The 19,468-nt window shown below is 39.9% G+C and overlaps 1 protein-coding gene across 1 annotated transcript in view; it reads left to right on the top strand.

Annotated features, from left to right (window-relative positions):
- LOC139657160 (glutamate receptor 3-like) overlaps positions 1-19,468 on the top strand; it is a 72,371-nt gene that overhangs the window by 48,024 nt on the left and 4,879 nt on the right. Inside the window, 4 exon segments of the mRNA XM_071534914.1 lie at positions 508-881; positions 5,618-5,816; positions 12,232-12,479; positions 13,218-13,332. Of these exon segments, the coding sequence (XP_071391015.1) occupies positions 508-881; positions 5,618-5,816; positions 12,232-12,479; positions 13,218-13,332 (936 nt within the window).

Raw genomic sequence — 19,468 nt, 5'->3', positions numbered from 1 at the left:
TAAGTGACGAGCCTGTCAGGCTTTGCAGAGACTCTGATGGAGGTGAATTTAACAGTCTGATTCAAATTTCATGGACTGCTTGCATAAGCTCCTCCACCTCTCTGTCCCCCAACCCTCCCGCTTGATTCATGGAGGAGATTTGGATTAAGACAAAGACATTAACCACCACAAATGCTGAGTGACTCATTTTAAAATGGCAGATTTCTCTCTCACTGGTCTCTTTCACAGCGCTGCTATTCAGTGCAGTCTAAGCTACCATATTTCACCGTGTCCAATCTGTTATTTCCATAAATTTGCATTAAAGCCAAATGCTTAGAATTACCAAGTAACCATGACTACCTGATTATTAGACAGTATTACTTATAAATAGTCACAGTTAGAGGTTTGACTTTATGGATATCCATTTTTCCATTGATATATCAGTATTTCATGTTGATAGATAGGGTTTGATCAGTTGTTGATGCTGATGTTGACTAACTCCCAGTGTGCCTGTTCCCATTTTCACAGAGAGCTGATATAGCCGTGGCTCCGCTAACTATAACATTGGTACGGGAAGAAGTGATAGACTTCTCTAAGCCCTTTATGAGCTTGGGCATCTCCATTATGATAAAGAAGCCGCAAAAGTCCAAGCCGGGGGTGTTTTCCTTCCTGGACCCGCTGGCCTATGAGATTTGGATGTGTATAGTGTTTGCCTATATCGGCGTGAGTGTGGTGCTCTTCCTGGTCAGCCGGTTCAGCCCGTATGAGTGGCATCTGGACGAGAGCGATGAGGCCAAAGACCCCCAGAGCCCCCCCGACCCCCCCAACGACTTTGGGATTTTTAATAGCCTGTGGTTCTCCCTGGGCGCCTTCATGCAGCAAGGATGCGATATCTCACCAAGGTTGGTTTGTTGTGTTCATTTTCCATCACCTCTAAGTTGTCCTCATCATCTCTCTGCATTTTATAGTCACTATACGTACATCTCCATCCTGCCATGGTGCATATATGTTATTTTGGGCTTTGGTGTCGCCTGCTACTCTTCACCTAACCTCATACTCCACTCCACCTTTTCCCCCATTTCCCTCACTGACCGAGAATCCTGGCTCTCTACACCATGTTGTTTTCAAGCTGCATGCTGGCAGTGATGCATTGCATCCACAAAGTAACTTATATCCACCATGCTGAGGGCTGTAAAATGCACAGGGGTCATTACGTCTCTAAGTAGTTGCCTATATTCCCCATGACTCTTGGAGGGCTACCGTGTTTTTGCTGCATGTCCCATTTTACGGTCATCAACTTGGTGCATATAATGTATTCTACGTGGAAAAAAACATCGTTATGCACTTCCGCTCTGGTGAAGCACCACAGCCATGTAGGAACCGCATCATGTGTTTTCCCAATATGGCCGCCATGTGTCCTCCCTTCTTTTCATTCATTCAGCCCTTCTCATTGTTGTGGTGTCCCTGACCTCTTCTTCAAGGATCCAAAGGATTATTTCAGTCATCCCTCCTTGTCTGGGACAGTGGAGGATTGTAGAGCAGCCGGGTGAAGAGCAGTGACAGAAAATTCAAGAAGAGGTCTATCACAGATTGGGATTAGTCCTTCATGAATGGAGTGGATAAGGATGTACTGCAGGATAAATAACGTTAATTTTTCATGGTGATGGACACTTAGCATTCTTTCCGCTTTTATTCTAATGGGGAAACACACTGAGAACAGGCTCTCAATTCTAAGTATGCCCTTTGGACAAAGACCAAAAAGAAAGAACACTGAAAAAAATATAAAAAAAATGCATCTGATAACGTATATATTTAGCAATAATAATAAATAGCCACTCAAGGACATAAGACAAGGAACATTAAAAAAAAAAAAAACTCCCACACTTGTTGTGAATGAGTGCATCTAATTTTAGTCTAAGTCTAATTAAAAATAAATAAATACATTTTGTTAGTTAATTGACCTGTGTTTTCTACTATCAAGGTTAAAACATACCTTGTTCTGGTAAAAGAAGCCCAGTTAAACTTAAACAAATTCAATTGTTCATCTAACATGAACTTTAGATAAGTTAAGTCCTTTGCTGATACAGTTTGGTTCCCGCTGAATGGGACAGTTTGAACCAGACGGGTGCATCTAAATAGCCTTTGATTGTCTGTACAATACGGTGTTGGAACTGGTGAGTTGTCCCATTAGCCTGTTGGTGCTGAGAGTGATGACTGCTGAGTTTGATGCTGTGGTGTAATTGTAAGCCCAAGTCTAGGTAGTACAGGTCTTTAGTTGAGCACAGGTCTAGTCGGTGCTGGACGGGGTGTAGAGGGATCTGGTTCTGGGATCCTGCAATTCGGTGCTCAGCAGTGTTGTGGGGCTAATTTAACGGAAAAAAAATCAATTAAGTAGCAAATGCGGAGTCTGATTTCGACTACAAAGCACATGCATTTTTTGAATGGAATCTATCCTTGCTCAAGGTCATTACTGCCCTGATAATGAAGAACTAGAATAGATGATACTGCAGTCTGCATACAGATGTCATTTGCAATGGCTCAGTAAAAATCGATATATTAATATATGGTAACTATCATATAATTAACACGTGACTGAACCCAGCCCACATGTATACATTCTGTCTTGTCTTGCAGCCAAGTAGTAAAAACACTTCCTGATCAAAACCAATATGAAACATCCTTTGCTGCTGCAGACCATGATCAACTGTGTCAAAGACTTTTGGTAAAACATTAAATGGGGCAGCAGAATACTGCAGCAAATTCACAAATCTGCCCTCAGTGATGCTGCATTGACGACACTGTGACGACAACTAAAGCAAGCCTGATGATTTATTAGTGAAAAAGGTCCTTACTTGGTAATTAATCACTAATTCCAGCATCTTCCTAAACAGTATAGCCTTGAGATAGGTCAGTAGTTTTCAAGATCCTTGTGAAGACAGAGCATGTTGTTTGATTTCCATATCTTGAGCCTGGATTACACGTAATCCATGATGCATGTATGTGGCTGCTGTGTGCAGAGTTGTGTGCTAATAGACCCTGTGGCACAAACATATTTAGATTAACTCATCAGGTGTGGTTATTGATCTTAATGTGATGTTATTCTTCATAACAGTCACAATTTATTATTCCCAGTGATGAGCCATTTACAGATAAGACATCGATCATCTTAGAAAACCACTTCTTGTTGATCTTTGATGATGGTATTACATAGATGCATACACAGATTTTGATTGCAACTTAAAATATTTTCAACAGGAAAACCTCACAGAGCTTGCAAAAAACGGTGTAAGACAACATTCGGCTCAGTTCACACATACATTATCAGTAGGCAGGAGAAATCCAGGGCAATACATCTGCAATCCAATGATGCAGTGCTAATGGATTCTCATTTGAAATGAATGAACCTCCACTGGAGAACAGCACATTCAATGGACTAAATGTGATCATGGAGTTGGAGATAGTACCAGAGAGAATAGTCAAATTAAAGAATATGAGCCGAGGGTTTAACTATCAGATAGGCACAGACTTTAAAGGGTAATATTACCTCCGGTTTGAGCCTTTCTCTGCCTCTTGCACAATTGTGAAAGCTGTGAAGAAGTGGTTGAGGATCAGGGAGCAGGAGGGGAGTATCTGTGTGACAAAGAGGCATGGCCCATTACACACACCCCGGCCTGAGTAAAATGGAGGATGTCAGAGTCTCGTGGTGCCTTTACCACAGCGGTGTTGTCCCCACTCTGGTCTAAATTTGTAGTAGGGACAGTTACATTTTACAGCTCATGAATTAGGACAGAAGTCCTAGCAACAGAAAGGAGAGCGAGATAAAGTTGCTGCCTGAAATACCAAAGCTATCACATTTTCCCGGTAATGTTGAGATTAGGAGCAGGATTGATGTATTTCACCATAGGCAAGTAATATACTGTATAACTGTTCAGAACTCCAAACACGTGTTTTAGTGTGTAGTTTCACTTTAAGAAGATATGAAACGGGCATATTATTCCCTGAGGATTGCTTTAAATCAATTTTACAGAAGGCATCAAACACTTCTCTTGACGTAGCATAACAGATGAAGAAGAGGGAATCACTGTTATCCACTGCGGGGCTACAGTGATCAGGAGAAATGTGATCAGAGGAATGTGAAATATGAATTCTCTCTCACAAATAACCTATTGAGAAAAATGCTCATATCACTTATCACTTTATTAATAGTAATAGTCGTAATATGATCCAAACCAGACCCTTTTATCATCAGGGAAGCTACTTTGGTGGAGCTGACAACTCAGAGTCTGTAATGACTTAACTAATGGTAACTTATACTGGTTCTATATCAACTTATTCCTTCCAGCACATAACTTTTACAATTGCTTAAGTCCTGTACCTATCTGTTATGGTTATGCTGTACTTCAAACAACATGTTCTCTTCACTGGGCAAATCACTTAAGATACCAGCCTTCTGTCAAAGAGCCTAGTTCTGAAGTTGCAGTATTGCCCTTTGCATTGCCTAAAACTTGGATTGGTTGTGAACAGCAACGGGAGCGGGGACTGATAAAGATGACCCACTTTGAAAATGTGTTGAGATTGTAATCCATTGACAGCCATGAAATAGCTATATCAGTTAGTTACCCAGCCAATAATGTTAGCATGGCCTGACCCGCACTTCTACATAAAAAGAGCCAATTTACTAACAGAACGTTTTCCTAATGGATACTTGGTACAGCCTACACAGCAACACTGAAACACCCATGATCACAACATATGGATATAACAGTTACCAACACATGTATACTGTCCGAAAAGTTACATACATAACAATACATACATACATGCATACATACATGCATACACACATATATGAGAAAAAAATACATACATGAGACAAATAAACAGGGGTAAACATGATAGATCACTAACTGCAGTAGCACCCTCGTTGCTGCAATAGTTGGTATAGCAACCAATAAAGCACAGTGAGCCAAGCTTTATGGGAATTATCAACACCACTGGAATGCATGTTCAACCTATCAGATTTCTTGGCTAAAAGTAAATATTGTATTATGTGCAGACACGAATATGTAAATTCATTTTTGAACAAATGGAGCTCAATGATAACAACTTCTCAAAATAGTTCAGTTTTGTTGTTAAAAGTCGTTAATGTCAAATTAAAATGAAAAAATGCACCTAAAGAAGCTCTTTATAGCCTTATGTCCCAAAAACAACTAATACAAGAGACCGCCATGAGTTTTATAATGTCACTGGTTGAATGGACAAATGTGCTGAATTAAATGAACTAAATGAATTAATTTTATTTCAGTGTCTTTCAGTATAAGAATACAACAAGTGTTTGGGAGACTGGCCCATTGGTTAAGTTAACTGTTAAGTGATGAGAACATGAAGTATTAGCATGTCTATGTTCTCTTCACTTAATAGGTAAATTGAACCAAACGGGCCAGTCTCCCAAACATTTGGTATGTTTCTTTAAGTGAGTAAAGAAGTGTCCAGCTACATCTGAGCTATCTGCAGGCTGATGATCCAATATACACAGATGTCACAGTGGAAAGGCTTGTGATCCATCCATCCTCCCCCCCATGCAGATCTGAGCACCCTGCTCTCATGTGTGTCTGTCTGCCCTGTTCCCTCCTCTCAGGTCTCTGTCTGGGCGTATTGTCGGGGGAGTGTGGTGGTTCTTCACCCTCATCATCATCTCCTCCTACACGGCCAACCTGGCTGCCTTCCTCACCGTGGAGAGGATGGTTTCTCCTATAGAAAGTGCCGAGGACCTGGCCAAGCAGACAGAGATCGCCTACGGGACGCTAGACTCAGGCTCCACTAAGGAGTTCTTTAGGGTGAGTGTGTGTCACAACCAGCTGTCTCTCACTCTGCAGCTGCACCGTATCACAAGGGACCCTCTAATGGTCCTGAGCACGGAGCAGAAGAAGTTTCAGGAGTGGGTTTCTTGTGGGTCACTTTACCTGACAGATAATTAAACAAATGAATAATCAATAAATTAATCTCTAGAATTGTTTAGTCCTGATACAGCACTTCCAAAGTACTGCTACTCCCACTAGACTTGATTAATATAGTACATTTTAAAACAGCGGTACAAAGTGCTTTACAAAAAATGCAGCAAAATAAATAAAAGTAAGCAGGAAAAGTTAAAGTTATTTTAAAGCCTGTGTGTAAAAAAGTGTTTTGAGAAATGATTTAAAAGATGTAGCTGATTTCAAAGCCTAGAGGCCTTGATGCCAAAGGTTTGGGCTGTATTTATAAAGCATCTCAGAGTAGGAAATCAGTCCTTACTACCCCAAAATTCTCAGTGTTCTCAATTTTTAGGCATACAGTAGGAGTGAAAGCACGTTATCAGCCTTCTTAACAAGGGAAAAAAAAAAACTTTACTTCCACAAATCCCTTTTGTCTACAAAATGAACTTGTGCCCTCTCTGCACAAAAAAAAAAAAATCTTTTTGGCAACAGGATAAAATGCAGCAGTGATGATTTGGATGATTTGGATCCCTCACAGCCAACCATCTGTAGAGCCATAAACCAAACCTCTATCGCCCTCATATAGCCTCCACTTGTATTCATTCATTTCCCCACCACTCAAAAGTGCTGCCAAAGCATGGGCCTAAATTATTACAGACCAGTCATATTCACACTCTATGGATAAGGACTTTTTATCATAAAAAGTAGATAGACCTACAGCCTGAGCACAAGATACAGCACTGGATCAATCTGTGATTTATGTAGGCTTATAAGTCATGTAATAGGTTTGTCATTTTGAGACTTATTTCCTGATGATTTCAGACTGTGCTTTAGCCCACAGGGCGTTAAAAAAAAGTCAGTAAGATCTTACAATGAGTTCTGAATCTTACATGCAGTTGGTATAAATATGCTAAAACACAGTATGGGTGATACGTTTCTGTCTCTTAGTTTTGGTTGGCAGCTCCATTTTACATTTGTTGCAGGTGGGAGAGGGCTTTCTAAATTAGAAGTTAGGACAGTGACAGTAGATAGATACTTTTTAGCAACATTTTTACCTATAGGATGCCTTTTCTTCATTGTTTTCCTGCGTAACAGTGGAAGCAAATGATAATTTTTGCAAACGACGTGGAAGCATGTGTAGCGACAACCGAGAGCGGAGTCTGTGACCCGGCCCATTTCTCAAGGCGTTCAAGCAGAATGACATGCTCTGCTGTGCCAAATGCTGAGCTGGGGTCTAAAAGCATTGAAACGGAGCAATCACCATCATCAGCGAAGAGGAGGTCATTTGAAACGTTCTCACAGTCTGGGGAGTGCTCTAAAACATAACTTACAATTCTGAAAAATGTGGTCATTCAGAAAAAAATCCAGTCGAGAGGAAACTATTTTCTACTTTAAAATGAATTTCATGAATTGCTGAGAGCATGAGAATCCAACTTAATTTTCTTTTAGAGAGGTTGGACTGCAGCGTGTGTAAAACGAGAGGGGGCCACACTTAGAGGCCAAGGAGCTAGAATGATTGATTAAAACAATTGGACCAACTGTTCAGATCTGTTTTGGGAATTTGGTTGGAATAACATCTATAGGGCAGGGCAAGGATTTAATAGGCGATATAGTTTAATCTAAAGAGAAATAAATTGAAAACAGGTCAGCACAGAAACTTCACCAACTGAAGTAGAAGTAGATGAGGCAGGTTGAGGGAAAGTGGGTGCACCAAAATGGTAAATTACAACAGCTGATTGTAAGCTAACTGCTGTGAACGCATTGAACATCACAGGTCGGTGATACATAACAGGATAAGAGTATCTGAGAATTTTCCTGTAAAGCTCAAGCTCTATGTTTTTTTCTCTGGGGTTCTCTTATTGACAAGATAGGGTGGAAGGAAAGAGAGCAGATTACATCCATTAAAGGTTGTAAACCAGAGCCACAGTGTTAGAAGCACAGGGCACAGACATCAGCCCTCTGAATCATCAAGACACACCAACTCTGTCTAATAACCGAGCAAACATTTCAAAAAAAGATAATTTTAGTGGGTTCATGGTGAATCATCATCATGAAAATGCAGTTCCATAAGCACTGGTTCCAGTCTGTGGATGTGCTAATTCATGATGTGCTTGGCAGGCTGTGATTTGTCAAAGGTGCTCCTAAGGAGATAATTGACAGGCGTGTAGTGACTTCATACCGAGTGACAAATTTCCTCCCTGCCTTCCTCCAAACTGGAAATGTCACTGCTGAGCAGCCATTCTGAGCGACAATTATTTAAAACTGGAGATAGGAGGGGGAAAAAACGAACCTAATGATTAATAGAAGCGGTAGATTCCTTTTTACACTGATTTTCAGGGAAGGTGTGTCAGTTAATCCAAGTCATATAGCCACAGGCAAATAGATATAATCTATGATGACATGTGGTAAGGTCAACGCTCACTTTTATTCTTCCTGGCTCTCAAAGGATTTACTCACAAGCGTTCAACACAGGCTCCGCTCTCCTGCCACTGGGCTTTGTTGGCAAAGCCTTGGAATGAGATTTATACACTTCAAATAGATTTGAATTGTTGCCATTTTTATCTTCATTTAGAATACGTATTTCTGTTCTTAATACGATATACAGAGTGTAGGTATCAAATCTGGCCCAGGACGTGTCTGGTATATTTAGAGGAAAAATCCCCAAATCATCAATTTATGATGTTCAATGCATTCCAGCAGTTATTTTGTGATGAAGTGTTGTAATTTACCTTTTTGGTGTACTCACTTTCCCTCAACCTGCCTCGTCTACTTCTACTTCAGTTAGTGATTCCCTACATTTCCCAGAATGCCTTTTGACAACCCCCAGAGATTGAATGTTAACTCGTTGCATTCAGCGGTGGACTATACGTGTAGGTGGAGAGAGCAATAATGGAAGTGCTAGTGTAATACGTTTTTTCCAGTGGAGAAAAAGTGAGAGTGAGAGTGTGTGTGAAGCCGTCGTTTTATTTCACACACTACTGATGACAGATCATAGTCACAGATCCGCAAAGATGCAAGCTGTGGCTGTATTGCATTATATACATACAGTACATACATACAGTATATACAACAAAATGTGTCCGGAAATGCAAGGCACATCTCCAGTAGTAGTTTTGTTTTAACAGTGTTAAAGTGTTTTTAGGGTTTTAGGATTTTTCCTTTAAGTTACAGTACTGAATCAGCCCTTCTCAGATTGAGTCACTTATTTGTTGATTTGTTTCCAAGGAAGATGAACTTAAATGAGATTGCAAATGATTTCTCTTTTGGCCTGCCTTCTCTGTTTGGGAATGACAGCATGATAGACATAAGCAAAGGGCCATGAATCACTCACAACCCTTCAGTCTGACAGATGAACTGACAGCTGGAGGCAGTTGAGTTTCTTTGTGAGAACCAGACCAGCTTATTTACAAAATGGATAAGGGGCAGGAAACCCAAATTTGCTGCTGGCCAGGGGATATGACCTGTCTCTCAATTAATAAATTGTTGTGGTTACAGAATGCCTTGTTGATTAATTGACTTTGCTCAGCCACAACTGTTGCACTGAGATTCTTCATACAACAGTGAGGAACATAAGAAGTATGGAGATATGATGCCAGTAGACAAAATGCAGAGAAGTATTTCAACACCCAGCCAACATGGCTGCTGCCACCGACAACCTATCACTAACTGACAAGCATGCGTTTTCATGTAACCCAGAAAAGAATTGCTGTTTTCACACTATGGTCAGGCCTGTCATCAGCTATTATTGTCATTTAAGAATGTTTACACGAACACTTTCTTCCACTGAAATTGTGCATATGTCAAGAATGATTCAGTTCCTGGCCTGAACCCATAATCCATTACATCTCCGGCTTCTGATGAATTATTTATGTTGCCATACACAAAACTGAGCTGACATGGTTTGTCAATTTGCTCTGATGTTGGCCCTAACTTGCATCAACCAGATGTGACGTCGGACTGAATCATACAAACACTGAATAGAACATTTATTCCAGATAAGACCAGGCACTCTGACTTGGTCTTTCTAGATAAAGAATCAGAGAACCAATCTGTACTGTGTGGAAATCTACGTATCTGGAGCTGCCATACTGACAATGAATGGGAGAATTAATGTTTGTTTTAACTTTTGCAACCAAAAGAACATACATTTCTGAAAAAGAAATTGTTCATATACATTGTCACTGAAAAATCACCTTCCACTTGGGCAATATGCCTGAAAAAAATCTCATATCCACTGAGGTTAACTTGTGAGAGTTAGAAAACCTCTTTCTTTTTCCTTTTCACCAAAAACAGCAAGCTGGTTACAAGTGATGTCAATGACAATTATAATAACAATATTTGTATGGCACTTTAATATTTATACTTGAATAGCTTATCATAGTGATGTCAAATAGAAAGTCGGAAATGAAATATTAACGAACAACGACTGATGACAACAACAATAACAATGATAATGATAATAACGATGATAATCATAATCAGAGTCACAATAATAATATAACTTCCACTACTGGTCCCATCTCAGCAGAACAGAAATAGCATGAGATTGTGCCGCAGTAATCTTATCATAACAATACATATTCACATTAAAAATAACACTACAAGACTTGGCAGTAACAACATTATAAGGCTTGTGAGTCCACCCAACAGTTCAGTACCTGCAAATGAAGCCAGAAAGACGACTGATAGCACCAACTTGTCAAGGACCACTCAGGTAATTAGACATGCAATAAACAAATCGACAGCAGTGTAGCATAATGAGAAAAATAACAATTAGTCAGTTGAATGCACTTAATGAGTTTTCAGTTGTGCCTTAAAAAATGAAACAACATGACGCAATAAGACTTACCTCTGTGCTGTAAGTGAGAAATGTGTCGCCCCATTAACAGTGTTTGTTTAGGTTTAGTGTTCTATAAATATGTAAAAAGACGGATAAAATTAAGTGCCGAATAATAAAAAAAAAAGAAAATCTACACAGCTAATCATATTTCCTCAGTGGAGCCCTGACCGCAGATGCTCGGTCACGCTTTCCATTTCCCGTTCAGCAGAGCGGCGGCGGACCCGACCTTATTGGCGCCCTAAGCGTGATCGTGCAAAGCCGCCCCTCGGAGACATTTAGGATTATGAAAACTTTCAACCCAAAGTTTTCTCTGAGGCGCTTTCCCCCTCTCCTCTCCTAGCTCAGCAGAAGGTCACATTAACCTAGTTTAATGCAGCTTCCATATTTGTCCTTCTATTGTAGACAGCTGTGTACTCCGGCTCCCTGGTGACCAGCGATCAGCCTCTCGCCGGCCATTTTTAGCAGTGCGCCGTGTGTCAGAGCAGGCGACACTGTGTGTGTCTCTAGCTGCTGCAGGTGGCTGCCTGCTGGGCCGCAGAGGTGACACTCTGTGAGCGGGTCAAATGTTTTGTCCACAGTCCAGTTAAAATAGCACTTCTAAAAATAGCCAGTAACAAATTACAATTTTACCACTGCTCTTTGTCTTAATATCCGCATGGATTAATGAATATTTGACAGTGCTACAATAAATAATTATATATGTGATAAATAATTGCCTGAGCCCTTATAATTTATTTTTCTTTATTTTTTTTGTGTTTATCATAATGTGGCGTGGCAAATTAAAGGGTTTTGATGGGGGGGGGGGGGGGGGGGGTGTTTCTATAAAAACAACCGAAAAAACAATTAGATGATCATTATTTTCCCAGATGGTGAGGTCGGTGTGATGTATCCACCAAAAATATGAAGATAATTTGTCCTGTTTGTGAATCTGAAAAATACTGCCTAGCTTGGAGTATGGATATTGTGTATGTACAGTATGTGTGTGTGTGTGTGTGTGTGTGAAATGCACTTCAATGAGGTGACTTTGGTGGAATTGATTCACCATTTATTTCAAGCTATGTTGCATCATATTGCATAACACATCAGTAAATCTGTCCTGTCTGACAAAATATTAAGCTTTGTTGTGCAAGAAAAAACATAAATCTGCCTTCAAAGTTCCATAAGCAATAGATTGTGATCTGCGTGGAGTGATAACGTGGAAGTTTAAAGGGGTTAATTAAAAAGGCATTTTAGTAACCATGGTGATTGTGACTGAACATGTGACCTGCTGGTAGAAGCAGATACTGAAAAGAAGGTTCTGTCTGTTAATGTTGATAAGAAACACACACAAAGTGGCTCATTATGCATGAACACATGTTTGTTTTCAGGGTAAAAGTTGTGGATATTTTTACCTGCATAACTAACCTGCTTCTGTCTTCTCTCTTTCCCCCTCGCATGCAGCGCTCCAAAATAGCAGTTTATGAGAAAATGTGGTCATACATGAAATCGGCCGAACCCTCAGTGTTTGCCAAGACCACACCAGATGGGGTGGCCCGGGTACGAAAGTCGAAGGGCAAGTTCGCCTTTCTTCTCGAATCCACTATGAACGAGTACATAGAGCAGCGGAAGCCATGCGACACCATGAAAGTGGGCGGCAACCTCGACTCTAAGGGCTATGGTGTGGCCACACCTAAAGGCTCTGCATTAAGGTGGGTGGGATAATATAACAATATCCTCCATGTTGTTATAGTATTCCACCTACCCTGATGTCTCCTGTGGTCATTCTCTTCTTCCTCACTCCTTAATTCTTTGTTTTTTTCAAGTGCATCGATGAGTTAATAGTATTTAAATCTAGACGTTCAGCCATTTTCTGTTCTGTTTTATCTATCTGGTTTGTGTCTCTTTGTGTTATTTTCTTCTTTCTCTTAAGGAAAGTGCTATTGGTATTTTAGTCACATTTACTAAATCCATTTGAATGTTGATGTGCACTCTCACCCTTCCCATCCTCGTTTGTTTTGACCTTTTTCCTCAGTCCCCCCCCGGTCTCTGTGGTGCCCCTTGCATTGCTTCTAATTTAACACTGAAATATATTTTCCTTAACTTGCTACTTAAAATGCTGGTCTGTCAGTTGTGATGAATGTTAACTTTGCATGCTGGATGTTGTTCTCTCTACTCTCAATGACAGAATGTCCCCATCCCGCACACTTCAGTTATAAGCAATGTAACCCTCCATGCCACCTCTCTAATATTTAACACTTTCTTTGCTGTAAAACTGTAAAATGCTTCTTACCCTTCCGCACCAGTGAAATTCTTTACCAATTTGTCCTTTCCGTGCTCCCTTTATGAACCATTGATATTGATCACTATTTTTACTATTTCTAATATTCTATATTAGATTTCTCACGGACCTGTTCATTTTCTTACAAGTTATGTTTTATCGTTTCAAGAAATGCTGTTAACCTGGCAGTGTTAAAACTGAATGAGCAAGGCCTCTTGGACAAATTGAAAAACAAATGGTGGTACGACAAGGGAGAGTGCGGCAGCGGGGGAGGTGACTCTAAGGTCAGCCTCAATGTCACCAAAGTCGGGTATCCTAGAACAGAGTAATCGGCAAGGCTGTCGTCACTGACTGTAACCTGTAGGCCCAATCACAGCCAGACAACTTACTGCCCCACATGTGTTCGTTTTGTCAATTTTAACTGTGCAACTGAGATCAAACTGGGAACCCTTTACTTGGCTAATGGAGGAAAAAGACCAAAAGTAATTGTGATATTTACAAAAAAATGCTGTGATACAGAAGTAGGCCAGATGATGAAAATGTATTATTATTTCTGTTAGTATCCATTGAGGTAAGAGAGAGTATTTGTGGTGTTTCTCCAGAGGCTTCTTCCTAGTGGTTTGGCCTGTGGTTATGAAAGACAGAAAAAAACACTTTCCCTCTGGTTTTTATATCTACAGGCCAACGAGGATAGCGTTGTAACTTCAGGGTGTTTCACAGAATTAGCATTCTGTTTTCAAAGTAACGCCTAATCTCACTGAACTCAGTCCATAAGAAGAATGCACTCTCCGATCTGCCGCCTGGGCGTTAGGGCCGGCGAGGGGGACAGCGTGGTCTTGAGGGGACTAAGCATCGCAGGCAAACGTGAGAATTCTAATGGCAAAGTGACACCTAACGGTCCAAACTCTTGTCTGACACCAACATCTTCTCACTGAGTAAAGTGTAAGACCGTCACTGTGGCAGGTTGCTTTGGCTGGTCTTCATCCAAGACCAGTCAAAGTCTTTCCACAGTTGCTCCTGACCTGTAAATAGAGTGGAGAATATGACCAGGGGCCCCATTTAAAAAATTACGCTTGGATTTTATTCTCAGCATCATTTTAAGATTATTTTTCATATTGTGTGTAAAAATAACTGAAGCTGCATTCACACCTATAATGTACAAGTTGAATAAATCACAAGTAGTGTTTAATTACATTGCACACAGACGAGCTGCAGTTCCCCCAAACTAGAACATCTCTGTATGCTGTGTGCAAAACACCGCAGGCATTTCAGCATAATGTATCCATACTCGCCTGCTTTACACTGATTCAGATATGTGCACATCAAACCGGGGCGCTGCCTGTAGCACTGGGAGCTTTCTCCAGCCAAGATCAAGGTTTATAAATGATGACGCTGATGTGGATTTCTACCCACGGACCGTTCTGAGATCAAATCAGATTGTGCGACCTTTCGATAAATGAGGCCCCTGATCTTGTGTTTCAGACACCAGGGCACAGTAACGGCCCGACTGCGGATCCGTCTCTGCCTCTGCTCTTCAGCTTGCATCATGACCACAGTACACTTGGCATATTGTGAAAGATGAGACGGGCTAACTTTGCTGCTATCGACTCTAGTCATTCATTCCTGAGTGAGCGGGATATGGATACTACCAGTGCGGCAACACAAAGAAGCCGTCTCCTCTCACGAGCAATTTGCCTCGATTCCTTGGTAGACAGAGTGTAGACGATCAGTGTAACACTATCACACCTGACTGCCACATTTCTTTGCCTTTATTTTGCTCACAGAAATGCATGTGTTGGTAATTTAACAATGCACTTGAAATATATTGTATGTAACAACCACTGGGAGAAAATATATTGTTCAGAGCACAAGGTAAGATCAATGAAATATTGTTGTCATCTGATTGGCCTCTAAATTCAAATTCAACATATCTGTTTATTTATACCTCAATGTAAACATCATGGAAGTTATATTAAGTAGACATTTTAACGTGTTTTTGTTCATACATGCTCATTCACACAAAGTCCACACAGCATGTTAAGAAGAACACAAAGTACTCACAGGTCATTTCATTCATTACAACTGGATGATGTAAAACAGTTATTTACATCATTGTGGGTAAATCTTGTTTCATTCTTTTTTTCTTCAAATTTTACATCATACAGTATGTGATTTATGTCTATAAATTTGACCATGAGAGTCAGTATTTTGCATGAGCTGTTCATGTAGTGTGTTCATTTTGTGTTGTTTGTCTTGTATACTCTTTGTATGTTCTTAGTGTTTCTATAGATATCATTTTCCAGTTCCTGTTTTACCATAGACTAATTGCAAGAGTAAAGTACTGAAGGAAGCTTAAATTAGAGGACCTGCAGGTGAGCCCTTCCTGCACTTTCTAAGTACACAACAGGTATTTGATCAGTAGGTTGTATTCATACTCCATACTTACTATCAAGGAAATGCTGTATATGGAATTCATTTGCGAATAACATTGGAATCGATAGCTAAATGTAAAACGATAGCCTCACTCTTATTTTCTCAATTTTCAGTTGGCGAGAGCTTCAATTTGCTGATTTATGGCTGTAATTGAATATTTATTAACACAGAATTTGCTAGCCTTTGGTACATTAATACTCCAGGTAACAAATTATTGCTGCTTGAACCGGAGTCGTCCAACTGAAGAACGGTTTCCCAAACTGCCCCAAATGAATCACAAATGCTATTCCTGTTGGCAAGAATAGTCCAATCAGTTTTTGTGACACAATTGACAATGAATGAGGCTTTGTGGGGTCATATGATTTTGATCTTTAATCTAAACCTTGGAACAGTAAACTGTTTTATTTGTAATATAGGCTGGGGACAAGCCATTTATTGGTATTACTTTATAAGTAAGATTTCACTCATTACTTTTAACATAAAAGGTGACTGAGCATGTGAGATGCTGGCCCCTAAACGTCAGAACAACCAGCCTGAGGAAATACAAATGACAGAGTCTGTTCTTTTAAAGGTCCGGGGCAATGGGAATCACATTTGCCAGTCTTGTGGAAGTGTTTAATAAAGGGCATGTTAATAAGTTAGCCATATTATAGCTGTCAGTGTTGTGGAAATTTGACTAATGCCCTCTGAGGAACTATTCCTTTGGTCTTCAAGAGAACCGCTTTAGATATAAATTCTACTTGTGTCTGATAATCCCAGATTTTAATGAATTCTCTCACTTGTCGACAGTGTGCATAGTTAATGAGCTGTCGCATATTCTGTCAGACAGAAGCAGGGAGAGTGTGAAAGAGAGACAGAGGAGAGCAACACATGTTAGTGACAGTCAAATGACAGTGATGTGGTTGTTGTAATTGTGGGGATTTCTCACTTCTCTCCATATCTTGAACATGAATATTGTTTTTCAGACAAGGGAACAAGTCTGTATGTGTGGGTGAGTGAGTAAGAGGGAGAAGAGAGAGAGAGAGACTCCTGTTGATAACTCTTAGCTTGTACTTTCTGTTTGGTCTGGGATTTTACACATGCATTTAATCATCACTTCATGATTTTCACAGTAGGTGTTTTCTTTTTTTTTAATTTTAAATAAAAAATAAACTCGACCACCAATCTAAGCACCATTCTAATCTAATCTAACGTTTAGATCAGGGTTTCAGGTGTGATGGCCAACAAAAACTACTAAGCATGTTGATGGGGTCACACTCATTAAACCTCCTGACAACTGGCTGAGAGAGAACTGAAGTTATAACAAACCATCGAAAAATGATAATCCATAGCATATTATAGAAAGAGATTAGTGTCAGCAGAAAGTGTATTTCAATTGCAGAAGTTTGAATTTGTCATGCTCATATTCAACTGTTGAATAAAAAAAATGAATTTGAATAAATGAATTCGGAAATTGAATTTGATTGGCACAATTTGAAATTGAATGATACTTTTAATAATAATTTCAAATTGAGTTTTCCAAATTCAAATTAAATTTTCAAAATTCAGATTCATCTTCCTGAGACACAGGCATGAGGGACTTATTCCCTGAGTGTTGGAGCAGCCGCTGCCTCCTTCATCATCATCAGTAGGTTAGCATCTCACTTAGCCAACCACAAGCTACACAGTTGCAAATTTGTTTTACGTTAGTGAACATCATATCAACTTGATAAATCAATTTGTTTTCTAAAAACATGAACATGTAGCTGCTAGCTGTTGGCTAGATAGTGGCTAATGACTAACTAAAGTGCTGGGCAGCTGCATGTTTGAAAAAATGTGATAATTTACATGATTTCTTCCCAAAATAATCTTTGTTGTAGCCCTCACTCTAGTGATTATGCATGCAACATACTTAAGTGATATTCTGCACTACCACTGCTAAGTATCTAAGTATGACGATGCTGCAAACAACTAAAGGCCTTTCAGGATGCAGCACACTGCTTTTAAACAGAACTAGCTGACTGCAAGGTAACAAACTGATGTACTGAGCCTTATACACAGTCCAGCACAAGCACCTAGGACACAATTTGCAGCTCTTTCACCAAGTGGAGAGAGAAACATTCGGTCATCTGCTGAGGAGATGAGCAGGGTACGGCACCACATGGCTTGTGGTTGGCTGAGTGAGGAGAGTTAGCCCACTGTTGGCAGCGAAGATGAGGACTGCTGCCTTCCAGTCAGCACTCAGGGACTAAAAGAGTCAGGAAGCTTAATCTGAACGACGAAAACTGATTTTGAATTGGGAAAACAATTTGAAATCATTGTTAAAAGTTAAATTCAGTAATAACCATGTTACATTTGAAGCCATTGCATTCAATTTCAATTTTTTTTTAAAATCAATGGCTCTATATGAGCAAAACAAATTCAAATGCATGCAATTCAAATACAATCTCTGTCTGCACTAATCTCTTTCCATATAAGCTTTTCCTGACTGAATCAACATCATTGCACTGGAACTTTAAAACAGATAACTTGTTATTGCTTTGGTAGTTTTGTTAATTTGTTGCTCAGTGGGCCTTAATGAGCTCTGGAGCTTCAGTTCACTGGCAGTTCAGCTCTTCCCTTTATTATACATAGCTCATTGTTTGATAATGTGCTTGTTTTGCTCCTTTCATTTTACAGCACTTTGTGTATTTTTTATAAAAAGGTGCTATACAAATTGAATTGCATTAATACATTTGTCTGGAGTTTTTACATTAGTTTGAGCTTTATATTCTAGCAGTGCGCTTGGTTGTTTGCCAGTAACTGTGAGTCATCCAAGGTCTGGTTACAGTCACCTTTGTCATCCATTCCAGTTCATTCTCCATGGAGCTGTAAATCGCTGTTACATCAGAGATTTGGTGCAGCTCAAAGTCTTTGTTTCCCTCCGACAATAGAAGACAGCAGGAAATGTGTACTAACACAGACCAAACTGTTGTAGTGCACAGAGATGGAGTATTTTAATGGTGAAATTTAGTGTTCCTGCTGATTGTAGCTGGTAAACTGCTGTGGGCTCTGGGACAAAATGATCACGCAAGTTGCTTTGGGGGCTTGGTAGGAGAAGCAGACCTACTGTATCGTCCTGAGTGTTTTTGACAGGCTAGTTCTTCTTGTCGTTTTCACCGCTTGAGTCCCTCTGAAATACAGCAGCAGCCCTAAAACAATCAACTAGCCAGTCAGTCATTTTCCACCTCCATCATGACTTCTCTCTGCAGGCCAGCAGCATCTCACTATGACAGGCTCCAGCAGTGATAATAACACGGCTTGTTGTTTGGGCTCTGTGCTCTATGAATTTTAGATGTAGAATCGTGTTACGAAGTTAAAGTACAGACACTTGGGTTTAGTTTGAGGGTATTTTCATCCACATACAATGAATAACAGTTTCTAGAAGTTTCTGCAATCCGTAAACATCATCACACTCTTATTTTCAGGTGTCCTTCCAGCCAATGTCACCATCTCTTTGTCTGTCTGTGTGTAGGATTATCTGTGGACTCAGTTCTGTTTACTGGCTTCAATTCAGAAGTCTATTTGTTGATTTTTTCAGATGAGAAAAGATGCAGGAGCTGTGAACTGGGCAGAGCACAAGAATTTAATATTTAAATGCCCATGTCCACCACCTGGTGGTGTGTCCTGTCTAAATGGTTCAATAGACATTTTTTTTTCCCTCAAACATCAGTGTACTGAAAATGCCCGGGTGTTATACTGTTTTTGTTTTAATGCTGTGTGATATGAGGCATGGTAAAGTTATCACACCAGACTTGTTTTATCACTTTAGTGTTGTTTGAATAAATGATGAAAATGTAAAATAGGATATTTTTCACATACTGCAAGTCACATCATACAGTACAGTTGGTACAGACAGAACTTACAGTATTGTGTATGTACTGCACAGTTTTGGGAACATGGCACAGGTTTCATTATTGCTCAGTTTTGGAGAAGGCTGTTTTAAATGCGTCTCACATCTTCAAATAA

Source organism: Centroberyx affinis, unplaced genomic scaffold (assembly GCF_046629955.1).
Source record: "Centroberyx affinis isolate AG114_WGS23_722 - 3 ecotype Tasmania unplaced genomic scaffold, CSIRO-AGI_Caff_v1 ptg002635l_1, whole genome shotgun sequence".
Classification (NCBI taxonomy): Eukaryota; Metazoa; Chordata; class Actinopteri; order Beryciformes; family Berycidae; genus Centroberyx; species Centroberyx affinis.
The sequence above is the reverse complement of the archived record's forward strand: the minus strand, read 5'-3'. Positions and strand labels throughout refer to the sequence as shown.